Source organism: Protopterus annectens, chromosome 2.part2 (genome assembly GCF_019279795.1).
Source record: "Protopterus annectens isolate FY-2018-M chromosome 2.part2, PAN1.0, whole genome shotgun sequence".
In the NCBI taxonomy this organism is placed as follows: Eukaryota; Metazoa; Chordata; order Ceratodontiformes; family Protopteridae; genus Protopterus; species Protopterus annectens.
The window spans coordinates 393,178,966-393,194,505 of NC_056730.1; the positions used below are offsets into that span (position 1 = coordinate 393,178,966).

General features: G+C 41.5%; 2 protein-coding genes across 2 annotated transcripts in view; one reads left to right on the top strand and one right to left on the bottom strand.

Moving 5' to 3' along the window:
* LOC122795642 overlaps positions 1–482 on the bottom strand; it is a 2,207,893-nt gene extending 2,207,411 nt beyond the window's left edge. The window contains exon 1 of the mRNA XM_044063913.1: positions 142–482. Coding sequence (XP_043919848.1) covers positions 142–180 — 39 coding nt within the window. The 5' untranslated portion in view covers positions 181–482. The remainder of the gene's footprint in view (positions 1–141) is intronic.
* A 78-nt stretch (positions 483–560) lies between these two features.
* RIOK2 (RIO kinase 2) overlaps positions 561–15,540 on the top strand; it is a 307,636-nt gene continuing 292,656 nt past the window's right edge. Inside the window, exon 1 of the mRNA XM_044063914.1 lies at positions 561–721. Coding sequence (XP_043919849.1) covers positions 656–721 — 66 coding nt within the window. The 5' untranslated portion in view covers positions 561–655. The remainder of the gene's footprint in view (positions 722–15,540) is intronic.

A 15,540-nucleotide genomic window follows, 5' to 3' on the forward strand; every position in this document is an offset into this window, starting at 1 on the left:
TATGTTATGGGAGAACACGACTGTCGTGCATTCAAGTGTAAATCTAAACAATTCAATCAGAAAGTGTAAAACACTGATATTATAATCATGCCATAACCCAAATGTTTGTTGAAAACATGGGTCACTAAAAAGTCACCCTACCTTAGCGTAGCTGTCTCCACTTTGATTCCTAGTTGTCATTCTCACGCTGTAAGTGAAATAAATCCGTTGTCTAAGAATTGTGCTGGAGGTCCAATTAATTGTTCAAATATTAACAGAGTGAAAAGAATCGATTTTATACTTGATGCACTTAAGCGGTTTCCATTTACAACTTTGCAACAGCCACCTGCAACAGAGACGCTTCTCCTAGGCAGCCAGTCCTGGTAGATAAGTAAAACCAGAATAGTAACGGCTAATATTTTTGAGAAAAATGACAAAACTGTTTAGCCCATTTAAAGTTATCCTTAAAACATAAGTCAAGCGATTATATTTTTCAAGGGTAGAAATCCATGATTCCATTATGTTTTTTTATTCTTATTTTCTGTCAGGACCTGAAACTAGATGACGTCATCTGCCCGGAAGTCTGTCTTTGAGTAGTACAGCACAACAGCGTGCAGTAGTAAAGCACGGAATGTGTTTTTTTTGCAAATGTTGATATTCATTAGAGTTTGCCATCATGGGGAAGCTTAATGTGGTAATGTTGCGGTACCTATCGAGAGATGATTTCAGAGTTTTAACTGCCGTAAGTAATTAGGTGAACTTATTTGTAGTCAGTCTTAGGCCTGCTGTATTGGTTAGCTGAGGTAAACACTAACATTCTATCGTTTGGCTGATGACTGGTATGACTTCTGACAGTAGCTCTTCTACTCTACTGTCTCGTATTCAAATCGTAATACTTCTGAAGTTTGATAAATATTGAGGGTATTCTAAGACATTGTTAATGAAGTTCTCTCTCAATTTTTTTAAGAGGTAGCGGTGTATGTTGTTCTTTGCTTTTAAGAATGTTCTTTGACAACTGAATGTATTTATATCCCGAGTGTAAGAGGTTAAGGCTCTATAAAGTTATCAGGGTGCTAAACTTTTTCTTATTAGTTCTGTGTAAGCATCTCAGTTGTGTTTGGTCTTAGTGGTTGGGTTTTGACATTTCTGTCACATAAACTCTAGCTTAAATTTTAATTTGTAAACTATAACGCCACTTTTAACTCCGTCTTCTAAGTAAGTTATAACAGTATTATCTTCAAATATGCATTGGTGGTAGCACAGCTTGTCTTCTAGCAGTTTTTTTTTCTGGAAGCAACAAACAATATTTTCCATGTTATTCAGGGATGGAGTATTTAGAAGGACTGTACTTTTTTTTTCTTAACTGCATCTTTAAACAGACGTTTTGACAATGGTTATTTGTAGCAAGCTAAAGTAATTTGTTTATACCGTGAGCCTTTCTGAATGGGACGTATGAGTTACACCCAGCCTTAGGAATTATCAGTGGAAAAAGATTGTTGCCATTGTTCGTAGTCGGGGTTTCACAAATGATTTACTGCGAATAGCAGTGATACATGGATATGCAGATAAAGTCAGCAAAAGGCATTTTTAGTGAATGTGGAAAAAAATAAGTATTTCTTAAAAACACAATTGTTTATCGCAAAAGAGTAAGTTGTATAAAATTAAGCATTATGAAAATCATGAGAGTTCATGTTACTACTTTTTTATATATCACAGGAGAGCATGAGGTTGAGTGCAGTCACATAAAATATTTAAGGGAAGCTACAGACTGAGCAGCACTTAAAAGGGATCTTTTAATAAAAAGGTTTATAATGTTTTATATAGGGATATTCTGTTGTAGGCACACTTGTGGTTCTATTAAAGAATAGAAAGGGGAGATAAAACGAAGAGGGAAAACATCAAGAGAGTTTGTGCTCGAGGAGGTGGGAGAAGATGGGCACTATGTTTTTCTCTGGGGATAGACCACCTCCTATTTTTTTTATGAGATGGTAGTGTGGATGAGAAAGAGAGAAGCAAAGTGAAGAAGAGAGTGTAAGGAAAGAAGGGCTGAGGAAGTGCCAGCAACAATCCCAGTCCACTGAGCCTCAAACATGTCCGCTGTCGGGCGGTGTTACAGTGGAGGATCCCGATGTTGATGGGGTACGGGGCTGTGTTAGTGTGGTGGTTAGCATCAACTGGGCTAGCGTGTTTTTATACACTGAAGAGAGGATTCGACTGGCTGAATTTTCCTGTCTGCTGCCTCCACCAGTACATCCTCAACCAAGCCCTGAAGCCCCCTTCTGTGAGGCTTGCCAAGCTGCCATGTGATAGTGCCCACAAGACTGGCACCTCCACTCCAACCCTGGGAGAATGTCCCTAGCCTGGGAGGTATGTGCCCAGTCTGCTCCTGAGGTATTTGAACCTGAAAAAAAAGGAAAATAAATGGGAGAAACCAAAACAATAAAGGATAATGCACAATCAAAATAAGAAAAACAGAGGAAAAAGGGGCGAGAGACAAAACAGAAAAAGCACAATAAATCCACACAATACCATTTACATGCTATCTCACACCATTGAAATACTTTAGTAAAATCTTTATTGAAGTAAAACTTGGATACAGGAAGTGCTTATGCATACAGTGGGAGTAGTGATTTGGGATGTGCTTATGTACTTGGAAGAATGAGTAGTGCTTATGCATACGTGTGATGAATTACACATGCATAGCTATATGAATTAGTACAGTACTGTACCAATATTCCCTGTTGTGTTTGGAATGTTTTTAAAGTTCATGCAACACTGTCTTCATGTATAACTAATTTACAAACACAGAAATGTATGTCTGTCTGTGTCTTGAAGTAAAACAGCATTTCTCAGTAAAGTTTGTGGCAGTCTTTCACTTGGCACAGCAACCCCATCTCTCTTCCCCCAACATGCAGTCTTAACTAGGGGTGTGGTATGTAAGACTTCAGCCACATTGTATATGCAGTTAGAAATACTTTTCAGCAAACAACTGTTAAGCAACTTAATTTTGTTATATAGCCTACACAAAACTAGGTTCATGTCATGTAACTAAGTCATTTTTAAGTGGTAATAAATTAAAAAGGTGAAATTGCGATTTTTTTATTTCATTATTTTATAAATCGGGTCACAATTACTTAACACAGTACATGATTTAGAGGTACATGTCCTGATTATTATTTTAATACACTTGTAACATATGTATATTTTATTAAAATCTGTTAACACATTATTGTTATGCCTCTGTTAAAAAGATGCACGTATAGTTACAAACATGCTTAAGATTTCCTTTTTTATTTATTCATTTTTTCTTTAATACAACTCATTTAAGAAACCAAATATTTTATTTTACTTACTGTAGGACTCTAACCTTCTCAACACAACCTGGTGTACCCACTCAGCCAGCCAGTCAGCCTTTTGCAAGTCATCATACCTATGATGGCACTGTTGGACGGAGAGGGTTATAACCCAGACTCCTCCAGGCACCTGTTCATCAGGAGGCCATAAACCCTCTCAATGACAGTACAGGTCTGGGTCAGGGATGTGTTATGTCTCCTTTGAAGCTCCATTTGGATTTCTCACTGCAGCCATGACATTCAGCATCACTTGAAGAAACAAACAAATAAATAAAAAGAAAAGTGAAAGAGAGAGGAGGAATACAAAACAAAAAATATATATATAGTATTCAGCAATACATTATAATGTGAGTAACTAGTTAAATACAATATAACAAAAAAAAATATTTTTTCATTTACCAACAAGATGACCACTGGGCATCCTACCATGAAGGAAAAGGCTGTAGAGTGAGCTAGTGTGCAGAACATGGTAATCATATGCACTGCCAGGATGCTGGGCAAAGAAGTTGGTGGTGCACTCTCATGTGTCACACACTGCGGCAATTGATGGAAGGGTAGCCCTTCCTACTGTGGTACCACTCCCGTTGTGGGCCAGGAGGGGCCCTAATTGCGACATGGGTGCAGTCTGTCATACCAAATACCTTGGGGAAATGTACCAACCCATAAAAGGCATGTATAGTCATGGCTTGGTCGTGAGGTGATTCCGGGAAGTTAGTGTACTGATCGGCATGTGCCAAGAGCATATCTGGGAACTGCTGTAGTATCTTCGAGGCAGAAAGCTGTGAGATCCCAGTTTGTCTCTGGAAGGTCCCCATAACAAGTATAGGGAGGGCTATACGTACTTTGGTATCCACAGGGATAAGAAGTCCATGCATTCCTCCAGTGCACCTATGGAGGTTAAACATACCCACTAAGACCCTTATAATATCCCTGTCCAGTCTAAACCTGTCAAGGATTTCCTGAATATCCAAGTTATGACGAGTAATCCTTTGCTTATATTTTTGCTTTCTTGGCTGATGAGTGCCATTGTGCGCAAGTGTTTTTGGCCTAGCCAACATGATCAACTCAGACCTAGAAATAGCAACGCTCACAGCAAGTGATAGCATTTTCACCAATTGCAACTCTGATAGATTTGGTGAGGCTTCTCTTTATATAGTGCATCTACAACGAGCACAGAGAAGCTGGAAAGTCTGACTATAAATCTGAAATAGTGTAAGACATACTTCATTAGCATGCAAAGATTTACATCACTCTTCATTTCCATCTCATTATTTCAACATTTGCATAAGCACATTCGAGGTCATCAGGCATTGGTATAAATGGCTCATTTACGCTAGTCAGTGAACATTGTAAATGGCCTCGGTCCATCTGTGCAACTGACTAAATAATGGCTTGTATGTTTCAGTGTTATGAAGTAGTTAAGTTCTCTCTCTAAACATGACTCTTAAATTCTGACTCCTAAGGTTACTCTTAAGAGTAACCATAATTCTAAAACCCGTCCCTTAACTTAAAACTCAACCCTAACAGTAATTGTAAAACCTTATCCCTCACTGTAACTTTAACAGTCCCTTCTGGTATTAATGTGGTTTTTTTTTTCCAAGTGCACCTTATTGAACTAATGGCATAGTAGCATATGTAGTAATTACTTTGCTCGTGCAGAATATTCCCTCTTACAGCAAGTGATTATTGACATTTTTCTGAGCAGACTAGAAAAGGGGCCTGTACCTTGTATAAAAGCGATAGTGATTACCAGTTTCCAGAATTAATGAACAGTATGTGCTTGATTCTTGTAAAACATTGCAGCATTTATTTAATGCTAGTATGATTGGCCGGTATTTAATTTGATTATTTTTATCTGTCACCCCCCCCCCCCCCCAGGGACTTTTGGGTCCTTGTCCCTTTTTCCATTTTTTTTTTCTTCCAAGCACACTAAAAGTGAGAGTCAGGAGCCTAAGATCATTGCCATTATCCAATGAAATTAAAAGGTTTTTCCATGTACTGTTAAATCCCTCCCCATTGGCCAGCATATGGAGTCTGGTGCTTGACTGAGCCAAGGATACTTGCGCACCTCGGCACATGTCCTACTGTTGTACTGAATTGTGGTGATAAAGTTAGACCAAAGCAATAGGATGAAGTTCTCAGTTTACCTGGTTAGTCTTTGTTTCCATATTTATTTGTAGTAGTGGGTTTTGGGTAGTGACTGAAAGGATGGGATGACATATGGCAGAACAAATGGGCAGGAACATAATATAAATATAATATTTGATATTATCAGCTATGCATTTATTTGTCTTTAGTTGAAAATATGCTGGCGCAGCACTTATTCATCCCCTTTTCAAACCTGTTGTCTTGGGTTGAAATCAAGCTAAGAAATAAAACCTGAATGCACCAGATTGAGTTTGTATAAAATAGAATTTATTATAAATAAATTCATCATTTAATGAGTAGGTATTGCATTAATAAGTCAGAAAAAAAGTTGTGTGCATCCGTTTAGTATGGCTGACAGTCGGGAAAGTCAAATACCTTTCATCCAAAAGTCTAAAGTTAGCCAAGTCCTTCCAAGGGTCTTGGGTCTTTGGTCTTCAATGTGCGTTGGAAATACAGTTCTAAATTTTGTATCCACTCAGTAGCGGAAGCCAGAAAACTAAAATAATTCCTTGCACATTAACTGTGGCTCCTTTTTAGGCAAAATTCTAAGTCGTTTGTAGGTAAACTTGGTTGGCTACCTTTCCAAGTAAGCTTTCCTTTTCTATACTGCAAGTGGATGTTCCTTTGTAGATGGCCATGGCCCTTGAAATAAGCAAGATGAAGTATTTTTAGTTCCTTTAAGTGTAGCTGTGTAACTGTCCTGAGTCATATTTAAAAGCCATGCTCTTTCTTAGCCTGATTGTAGTTGCGCAGCTCCAGTGATTAAATATTCAAACTGCTCAGGATGTTACATAACGAGTAAGCCTCTGCAGTATGTAACTGTTGTCAAAGGGAGGGATGAGTAGGAGTTTTTGTTCTCTCTGCTGTGAATTGATTCCATCAGTTGACACACAGCTGCTTTTCAGTGTCAGGCCTTTGGAACAGCTTGTTTCTGTCTCCCAAGTTTATTGCTCCTTAATGTATTTGAGGGAAGAAGGGATTGGTTTTGTAAACATTAAGGTCCTTTTAATATCCTGTTATGTAATAACTGTTTCTAGCCTCAGAGCAAGATGGTGTCCGGTTTATGTATTCGGCTTTGAAGTCCACTCACTGTCCTAGTACTTCTGTGTCTGCATTTTTTTTGGTGAATTGAAAGCAGATCCTAGGAGAGGAGATAACCCAGTGGTCCTGTTCTCTCAGCTAGGTAAACAAAAATTTTAAACTGCCTGACTTTCTAACACTTTTTTCAGTGTTTTTGTTAAATATTGAGACATTGTACATCAGGAGAATAGGAAGGCTAATCCACAATGATACGTGAAGGAAGAATTGATAATTGCAGTCAATACACAGTGAAACCAGCATTATGCAAGCAATACAATGTAGTTTACACTAAGGCATTAACAGTAGTAATAGGTTCATAGATGTTTACTAGGCTAAAGACTACAAGGTCCTTTTTAAGTCTAGCCATGCATCCCAAATCTCTGACAAGTTCTGATACCCTTGATAAGTGTACGCATGGGCCTGGGAGATGAACCATTTACAGGTTACCTGTGTCCATTAGAGAGACAGGTGCCAAACCAGGGATGAATTTCTGGTTTTCCATTCAGTTGCCCAAGTTGCACTTGAATTGGGTTAGGTAGGAACTCTGCTTCACATGGATGAGGAGCCTGTTCCATAGATAGGGTAGTCTCTGGGATGCATACCTATCTCTCCAGCGGGTCCTATTTATATCACAGGCAAGGTTTAAGTTTTTAGAACAGGTAATTCTGGTGCTGTTTGTTTTGTGGGAATGCAGGAGGTCCATCAGAGTGGGATCTGACAATGCCCTGTATGCCAGCATAGATCTCCCCTCAAAAGCCTGTAGGAGACGGAATACAGGGATAGGGCCTTGAGGCAGTATGTATAGGACATGTTACTTACACCCTGTAGTGAGGAACCTCTGTGGATGTTCCAGTTGTTGGATATGCCTGGTTAGGTACATACCAAAGGGGGCATTGTACTCTGATAGATCTGATGAATACCGAATACAGTGGAACAATGACTTCCTTGGACTTGGATGCCATACCTTTGTTTTATAAGTTGTGCAACATGAAATGATTTCCTCATCACTGTAAACACACAATGGTCAAAGGCTATGTGTGTCCCTAAATCTCTGACTACTACGTCAGCTCTAAGGGGGTGTGTTGTCAATGTGATAGTTACCAGGGATGATGACTTCCCAAAGGATACTATTATGCATTTCTTGGCATTTAGTTTTAGTCCATGGCTCTGACATCAGTTGTTTTGTCAGCGTCATCCCTTCCTGGAGAAAATTTGTGTTGGTGTGGGATTCAGTGACAGCTCCTAATTTGCAATCGTCTGCAAATTTAGTCAGCCAGAGACTACTGACATTGGCCTTGACTTCTGATAAGTAAATGCCAAAAAAGGAGCAGTCCAAGGACTGATTCCTGAGGGACTCCACTTGTGACTGGCCTCTTTGTAGAGGTGGACTCCCCAATTCTAGCTTCCTGGGTCCTGTCTGTAAGCCAGTTGGCTATCTGCCTTGTGACATACGGGTTTGTACCTAACCTCTTGAATTTGTCAACAATGCCCAAGTGGGGTATTCTGTCAAATGCCTTGGCCAGGTCAAGGTAGGCAGTGTGAAAGTACAGTTGTGTAAAATCTTGCCATAATGGTAGATGTCCTTGCCTTAACCGCTGCAGTATTCCTTATGAATGGGGTTCCCTGCCATGAAGCTCTCCATCCAGCCTGTTTACCAAAGTCTACTGTTGCTTTAAGGTACACTGAAAATCACCTGTGCATTCTTTGCATAAGGTAGGGCATAAAGGTGACGTTCAGATGTACCATCCTCAGAAAAGATTTCCCCAGTAGGAGCAGCCGTCCAAGGAACTGCTGTAGTATTCCTTATGAATGGGAAAGTGCAAAAGCTCAAGAAGAAGCCTGGGAGGAGGAAGCAGCAGAGCTCTCTAAGAAGCCATGAAGAATGGCAGCAGCAAAACCAGCTCTAGCTCTGTAGCTACCATCCAGCTGGTAATGTTTGGTAAAGGTATGCACAGAAGTCCAGGTAGCAGCTTCAAGAATAGAATTAGCATCTTAGACTTTGAAAAAAGCACCAGAAGAAGCCACTGCTCTAAGTGGAATGAGCCTTTTATAGAAGGAGGAAGGCTCTCTCCATGAAAAGTGTAACAAAAGGAGATAGCCTTTGAAATCCAAGTGGAAATAGTTTGCTTGGAAACAGCCAAACCTAAAGACCTAGGAAGAAAGGAAATAAATAACTGGTCAGACTTCCTGATAGCTTTAGTCATATCCAAATAAAATATGAGCTGTCTGTGCACATCTAAGATATGCAGCACCCTCTCACTGTCAGAATGCAGAGAGGGAAAAAAGTAGGCAAATTAATAGACTAAGTGACAACTCTTTAACCACCTTGGTCTTGAAAGAAGGATTAATACGCAAGGACACCCTGTCCTCATGAAATATCAAAAACGGGTGGACAAAGCCGTAAGGGCTTGCAACTCGGACATCCGTCTGGCAGAAGTAAGAGCTAACAAAAGAACTGTCCTCCAAGAACAATGTTGCAAGGAAGCTGAAAGAAAACCCAGATGTATGCAACAGACCGGTGGTTAAAACAGTGTTTGGACTGGCGGCAAAAGATGTTGTGAGGATGGTATGCCTGAATGCCACCTTTATGCCCTACCTTACACAAGGAGTGTGCAGGTGATATTCAGTGTACCTTAAAGTAATGGTAGACTTTTGTAAACTGGCTGGACAGAGGGCTTTGCAGCGGGGAATCCCCATTCTTAAGGAATACTGCAGCAGTGAATGTAAGGACATTGTTTTTTGCCCTCATGCATTGCTTTGGTGACCTTCTCAGATGAAGTCACCAGGTTGAGTAGGCATGATCTGCCCTTGATGAAACCAAACTGGGTTGAGTCCAGTGTCTGGAGGTTTACTATTTTTGTCTTAATCATCTCCATGGTGATTCTTTCCCTGGCTTTACATATAAGACCAGTGTGATTTATGGGTTTGTAGTTTCCAGGGTCTGGAGATGGCCCACTTTTGTGCAGAGGGATGAATGTTGCCTTTCTCCATTCTTGAGGCATGATGCCTGTTTGGAGGCTACAGTTAAATAGTAATTGTAGAGGCCCTGATAGGCCATGTTTCATGCTATTTATAAGGCATCCTGGGATATTGTGTGGGCCCATTGATGCAGTGTTCTTGGTCTTAGAGAGAGAGAGCATTAAGGACCTGTTCTGTAGTGACAGTAGGGAGAGTTTTATTTGATTATTCCTGAGAGAAGGTTGAGGGGGAGAGAGGGGTAAAGTTGGAGATGAATTTATCAGCCAGGAGGTTTCCTAGATCTTCGGGCTCGGTATAGGTGGCTCCATTTACAATGAGCTCTGCACACAATTGTGTATTGCCTTTGATGTTGTGGAGATAGCTAAAGAATGCTTTGTGGTTTTCCTTGGCATGGGAGGCCAAACTTGCCTCAAATTTGGCTTTGGTAAACTGTATTTGTCCTCCGAGTTGTTTAGTTTGAGAGTGTTTTTATCTTGCTGGGTTATACAGCCTGTTGATTTTGTGATTCCACCAGGGTGGCTTGTTTTTTTGAGTTATTTCTGTACTTCTTCCTGGTGGGTTCAGCTGCTTCATTGTAGCTATTAATGTACAGGGTTTCTGTGAACAGTTCTGCATAGGCAGCAGTGTTATCAGGTTTTATGGGGGCTTGACATTTTGCCAGGTTCTCACTTAATAGCAGGAGTTTAGCCTTGGTAGGTCCTGAATATTCCAGGTTTAACTTGGGGTCCAGGTTTTAGTTTGACTTTAGATGAGACCGTTCTGTGGTCTGACCTTACCAAGGAAGGCATTACAGTAGGGGGTGTGCAGCAGTCTCCTATATTAGTGAGGAGCAGATCCAGTGTGGTTGCACCCATGGTTGGTGTATTGACTATCTGGTCCAGGGAGTTTGAGTTTACAAAATCCAGGAATCACTGTGCATGTACGTTTGGTGTCATAGGTAGGTACTAGGCTATTGGCCCTAGGGCCTATGTAAGCCTAGCCAAAAAGGTACCCTGGCTTTCACCACCCAAGAAAATAATTTTCCTATTCTCCTCTTGAGCAGAGCTACAGAAGTGATTCCCAAGGTGAATTTCCTATCTCCCATCCAGTCATCAAGATTTTTCTTGGAGTGCTAATGAGGAGTTTTGTTTGATATAGATAGGTAGTTTATTCCAGAGTATGGGAAGGCTCTGGGACAGGAATCTATCCGACCAGCATGTTTTGTTTAATGTGGTGACAAGGTTTAGGTCCCTAGAGCATGTAGCTCGGAGGGTTTGGGATTTCTTTTTAACCGGAGCATGTCCAACAGCTCTGGGTTTGACATAGCTTTGTATGTTAGGCAGAGATCTTCTCTGAGTAGGCGATATGCGATGGTAGTAAAGCTGGAGTCTTTTGAGACTGTCTGCGCAAGGCATCTGTTTGAGGCTCTTTGAGGTATTTCTGTGGCCTTTCTAGTTGTTGTAGATGTCTTTTGAGGTACATACCGAAAGGAACATTGTACTCTATAATGGGTCTAATGACTGATGAGTAGAGGGGAACAGTGACCTTCTTCTTCTTCTTTTTTTTTTTTTTTTTTTTTTCCTTTCTTGGGTGAGAAACCTTGTGTGATGAGGTGTGCCATGTATAAAGAATTCCTGACTACTGTGGCGATGTGATTATCAAAGGAGAGACTACTGTCCACCTGTGTCCCACGGCCTCTTATCACACTTTCAGTGTTAAGTAGATTACCGCCTATGTGGTAGTTCATTGGTACAGAGTTTTTACCAAAAGGGATGACAGTGCACTTTTTGACATTGAGCTTGAGGCCATGGCTTTGACACCAGGCATCTGTCTCAGTGAGGCCCTTTTGTAGGATGTCCACATCATTAGGAGTTTTGATTATAGCTCCTAGTTTGCAGTCATCTGCAAACTTCATTAGCCAAAAACGGTCCGTCTGTGTTGGCCTGTACATCTGAGAAGTATATACCAAACAGAAGAGGACCCAAGACTGAATCCTGTGGTACTCCACTTGTCACTGGTCTGAAGTCGGATTTGGAGTCTGCTACTTTCACAGTGTGGGTTCTGTCAGTGAGCCAGCTGGCAACCCATCTTGTGACATAGGGATTTTAAATCTGCGGTGGTGGTGCTGCGGTAGCGTTGTTGCCTCACAGTAAGACGCTGTCCGGTTCGATTCTCAGCTAGAGCGTCATCTGCATGTAGACATGCGTGAATGAGCATACCTTCGTTGAAGGTTGTGCGTCAGGGCTGGTAACTCGGCACGTAAAAATCAGCTACCAATCATTAGCGGACCGGAGTTCTGCTGTGGCGACCCCTAACCGGGAAAAGCCGAAAGACACATCTATAATTCCGGAGTGGGGGATGATGTCAAAAGTCTTGGCGAGATCTAGATAGGCTGTGTGAACCACCTTACCCTCATCTACGGCTTTGGTGACGATAGGAGACATGATCTGCCTTTTACAAACCCGAAATGGGTGGGGACAGAGTTTGGAGATTACCAATGTCATTGTTTATAAGTTTCATGATGTTTCCATAGCCTTGCAGACCATTCTCATCAGGCTAATGAGGAGGTAGTTCCCAGGGTCCATGGTGGCTCCCCCTTAGTGGAGTGGGATAACCATTGCTGTGCGCCATTCAGTGGGCACAAAGCTTGAGGTGAGGCTATGATTGAACATGGTATTTAGGTGGGGTGCCATTTAGTTCTGTAGTTCATGTAGAAAGCAGCCTGGGATGTTGTCAGGTCCCATGGATGCTGTGTTCTTGGCTTTGGAGAGTGTGGTTTTTACCTCTGCAGTCATAATTGCAGGAACTTTGCATTTTTCCAGTATAGAGATGAGCCATTTAGGGGGTGGGGGTAAAGTTAGCACTGAATCTATCTGCCAGGATGTTGGCAATATCAGTTGGTTCTGTATATTTAGTGCCATTGTGCTGTAACTCAGAGCAGATCTGAGTGTTGCCATTGAGATTCTTGACATAGCTATAGAATGCTTTGTGGTTGTCTTTTAGAATCGGTGGCAATTTTGTTTTCATAACTAGCTTTGGAGGATTTTATGAGGGATCTCAGCTTTTTACTGAGGCTGACCATGGAGTTCTTCCAATCATGGGATTTTACTCTCTTTTGCAACAGTTTCTTTCTTCTGTTGTAGAGTTTGTTTATGGCAGGGGACCACCATATTGGCTTCCTTTTTTGGAGGATAGCATCTTGTTAGGGATTGCATGATCCATGCACTCGTGTAAGTCCTTGTAAAATGCATTTGTGTAGGATTCAGCAGTTGTACCTCTGTTGTCCGTCTGCATGGGTGTCATGAAGTTTGCCACTTCTGTCTTAAGAAGCATGACATTGGCTTTGGAGAAATTTATTTACGGTAGTTTCCCTAATGGGAGGTGGGGGCACGGGATGTGGATATCTAGAGTGATTAGCTTGTGGTCGAATCTGAGCAACGAGAAATTGACATCTGGTGTGGAACACTGGATACCCATGTTGGTAATGACCAGGTCTAGGATATTGCTGTCCGTGGTGAGGGTGTGAATAAGTTGATCCAAGGCATTTTTTTTATGAATTCCAGAAAACGTTGAGCAAAAGAGTTGGTACATGAGTAGTTTTCCCAGTTAATGGTGGGGTAGTTGAAATCACCCATTATTAGGGTGTTAGGTTGTACCCTAATATTACCTATCAAGAAATGAGGAATGGGAATACTGGGACATGGTGGGGGATCTGTAGCAAGCTACAATTTGGATTGCAGTCTTGCCCAGAGTTAGTTGCACTTGGATAATCTCAGATGCGTTATGCTGAGCAACTAGCCTGGAGGTGTGGATATCCTTTGTCTTTAGTGTTTCGGTCCAGGTTAGGTGGCCAAAAGGTGTGGTATGAATTTTATCCTGGTAATGCAGGGGTGCTCTCTGGAGCCTTGAACCAGGTCTCTGTCACTGCACAGATGTCGATGTTCTCCATTTAGTGCCTCGAGTGAGTGCGTTTTGATGTTTAGACTTCTAGCATTGAGTAGCATTACCCTCAGATTTTGATTGCTTGTACCTGTTATAGTGGTGAGTTTGTCATTTGAACCTTGCCTAAAAAAGGCACTATAGGGGTGGCAAGAGCCTTAGCCAGTATCCAGAATCCCAAGGGTGACCGGTGCAGGCCATCTCTAGCAAAACATTTTGGTCTGTTGATCATGTCATCCCAGGCAGACAGATAATGGATCACCTTAGAATGACACCAGTAGCTTAGCCAATTGTATCATTTTGTCCTTGTACTGTGGTATCATTCTGGGTGATGGCTGGAAGCTACCCAGGGCTAGGGCCATACCTGACTGGGCTACAAGACTGGACATCTTTTTCATGTCTCTCTTCATGTAGTCGAGGGAGTTATATCTCAGGTTATTCACACCAACATGGACAATGACAGTCATATTTGTGCTTGTGGAGTGACCTGAATGCATGCATTATGTTGGATCCTGGCACCCAACAGGCAGCTGACAGTAACTTTCTCCTTGTTTAGCCTGGTGAGTGGAACATCAGTGTGCCTGACACTAGAGTCACTTATGACTAGAGTGTTGGGTACATTGTTATGCCTTATGGGCTGTGGTTGAGTGGCAACGTTTGTGGGCTGTGTGTCATTTGGGTTGTGTTGGGGGGGGGGATGGAGGTCCCTTGCCTTTCTGCTTTGGAGGTCCCTGTTGCTTGGGCAGATTATTATTGAGAGCATCAGTGAATGTTGGTGTGTGTTTTGGTGGTGTAGGTTTTGAGGGACTATGTGATGAGTGTGGTGTGGTGCAAGTGTTTACTCTCTCTGCTTGACTGCCTAGTCCAGTCTTGGGTGAAGAGAGCTTTGCTTCCAGTTTGGCTATATAAGTGCATCTCTCACAGGTTGTAGTGTTGGGTGGTAGGATGAGGGGGTTGTCTGTGTACATGAGGTAATTGCTGCGTTGCCCCAAGATGCACAGAGGAGAAAACACCAGTAACTGACATGCCTGGATAGGTGCTTATTTTATTAAGTACTAAAACATGTTTTCCTCTAGACAAGTGAGGAAGCTGTAGTAATTTGTAGCTTATTTAGTGCTTACATTGAGTTCTGAACAAGTGCTGAGCTCAAAGAACCATATATGAGTGTTAAAACTAAACAACTGGCTAGTTCTAAGGGGAAATTTGAAGAGCAGGCTTTATGGTGCCTAGTTGAACCCTATCTAAGCGTCGGGGGACTCAGAAGCTTACAAACAGCCCTGAATACAGCAAATCTGTATCTGGACTAGACTACTTGCAGGAAAGGCAAGAAACAAGCTTAGATTAGAATTTTTTTTTTTTTTTTTTTTTTTTGTAAAGTGGAAAGGGAGTAATGAGGAGCAGAAGAAAACTCAAGGTTAAGAACTAAGTGGGTTGGCCTTCTCAAATGTTCTCCCGGTGTTAGGTAGAATGAGATAATGACACTAAACTGGGAGGAGTGTCCCAGATCAAATTTATAGTAGGGGAGGGCAACTGCAAAGCCACCAAGTATAAGAACAGGATACCAATACGGAGGGGCAGGCAACTGCAAAGCCACCAAGTATAAGAACAGGATACCAATACGGAGGGAGGGTGGGAAATAAAAATCGGAACAAACAAACCCAAACAGGTGCTTAACAAATGTAGAAAATTTCCAGTTAATACCTCACACACAATGAAACTAGCTAGAAAAGTATGCAGCAGACAATAAACGTGCTATAAATAACTCGTAAAAATGAGCAAAAAACAGTATACTTAATATTAAATAGGATTCCCAGGTAATAGTTGAGTAATTAAAGTCACCCATGAATATGGTGCTGGGTTGGATGATTAGTGTTTCTATCAAGTTTAAATACATGGTACGAGTTTCATGGGTCATAGAGGGGACCTGTAGCTTGCAAGGAAGTGGTATTGGATTTTACCTGTTCTCAAGTGCATTGTCCTGTGTGTCCAGCCTTGACGCCTGTTTAATTTTGATTTAAATAGAGACGCCTCTACATTTACTCCCTGCCTGTGAAGTAGCTGGCTGAAATGTGTTGAAGGCATA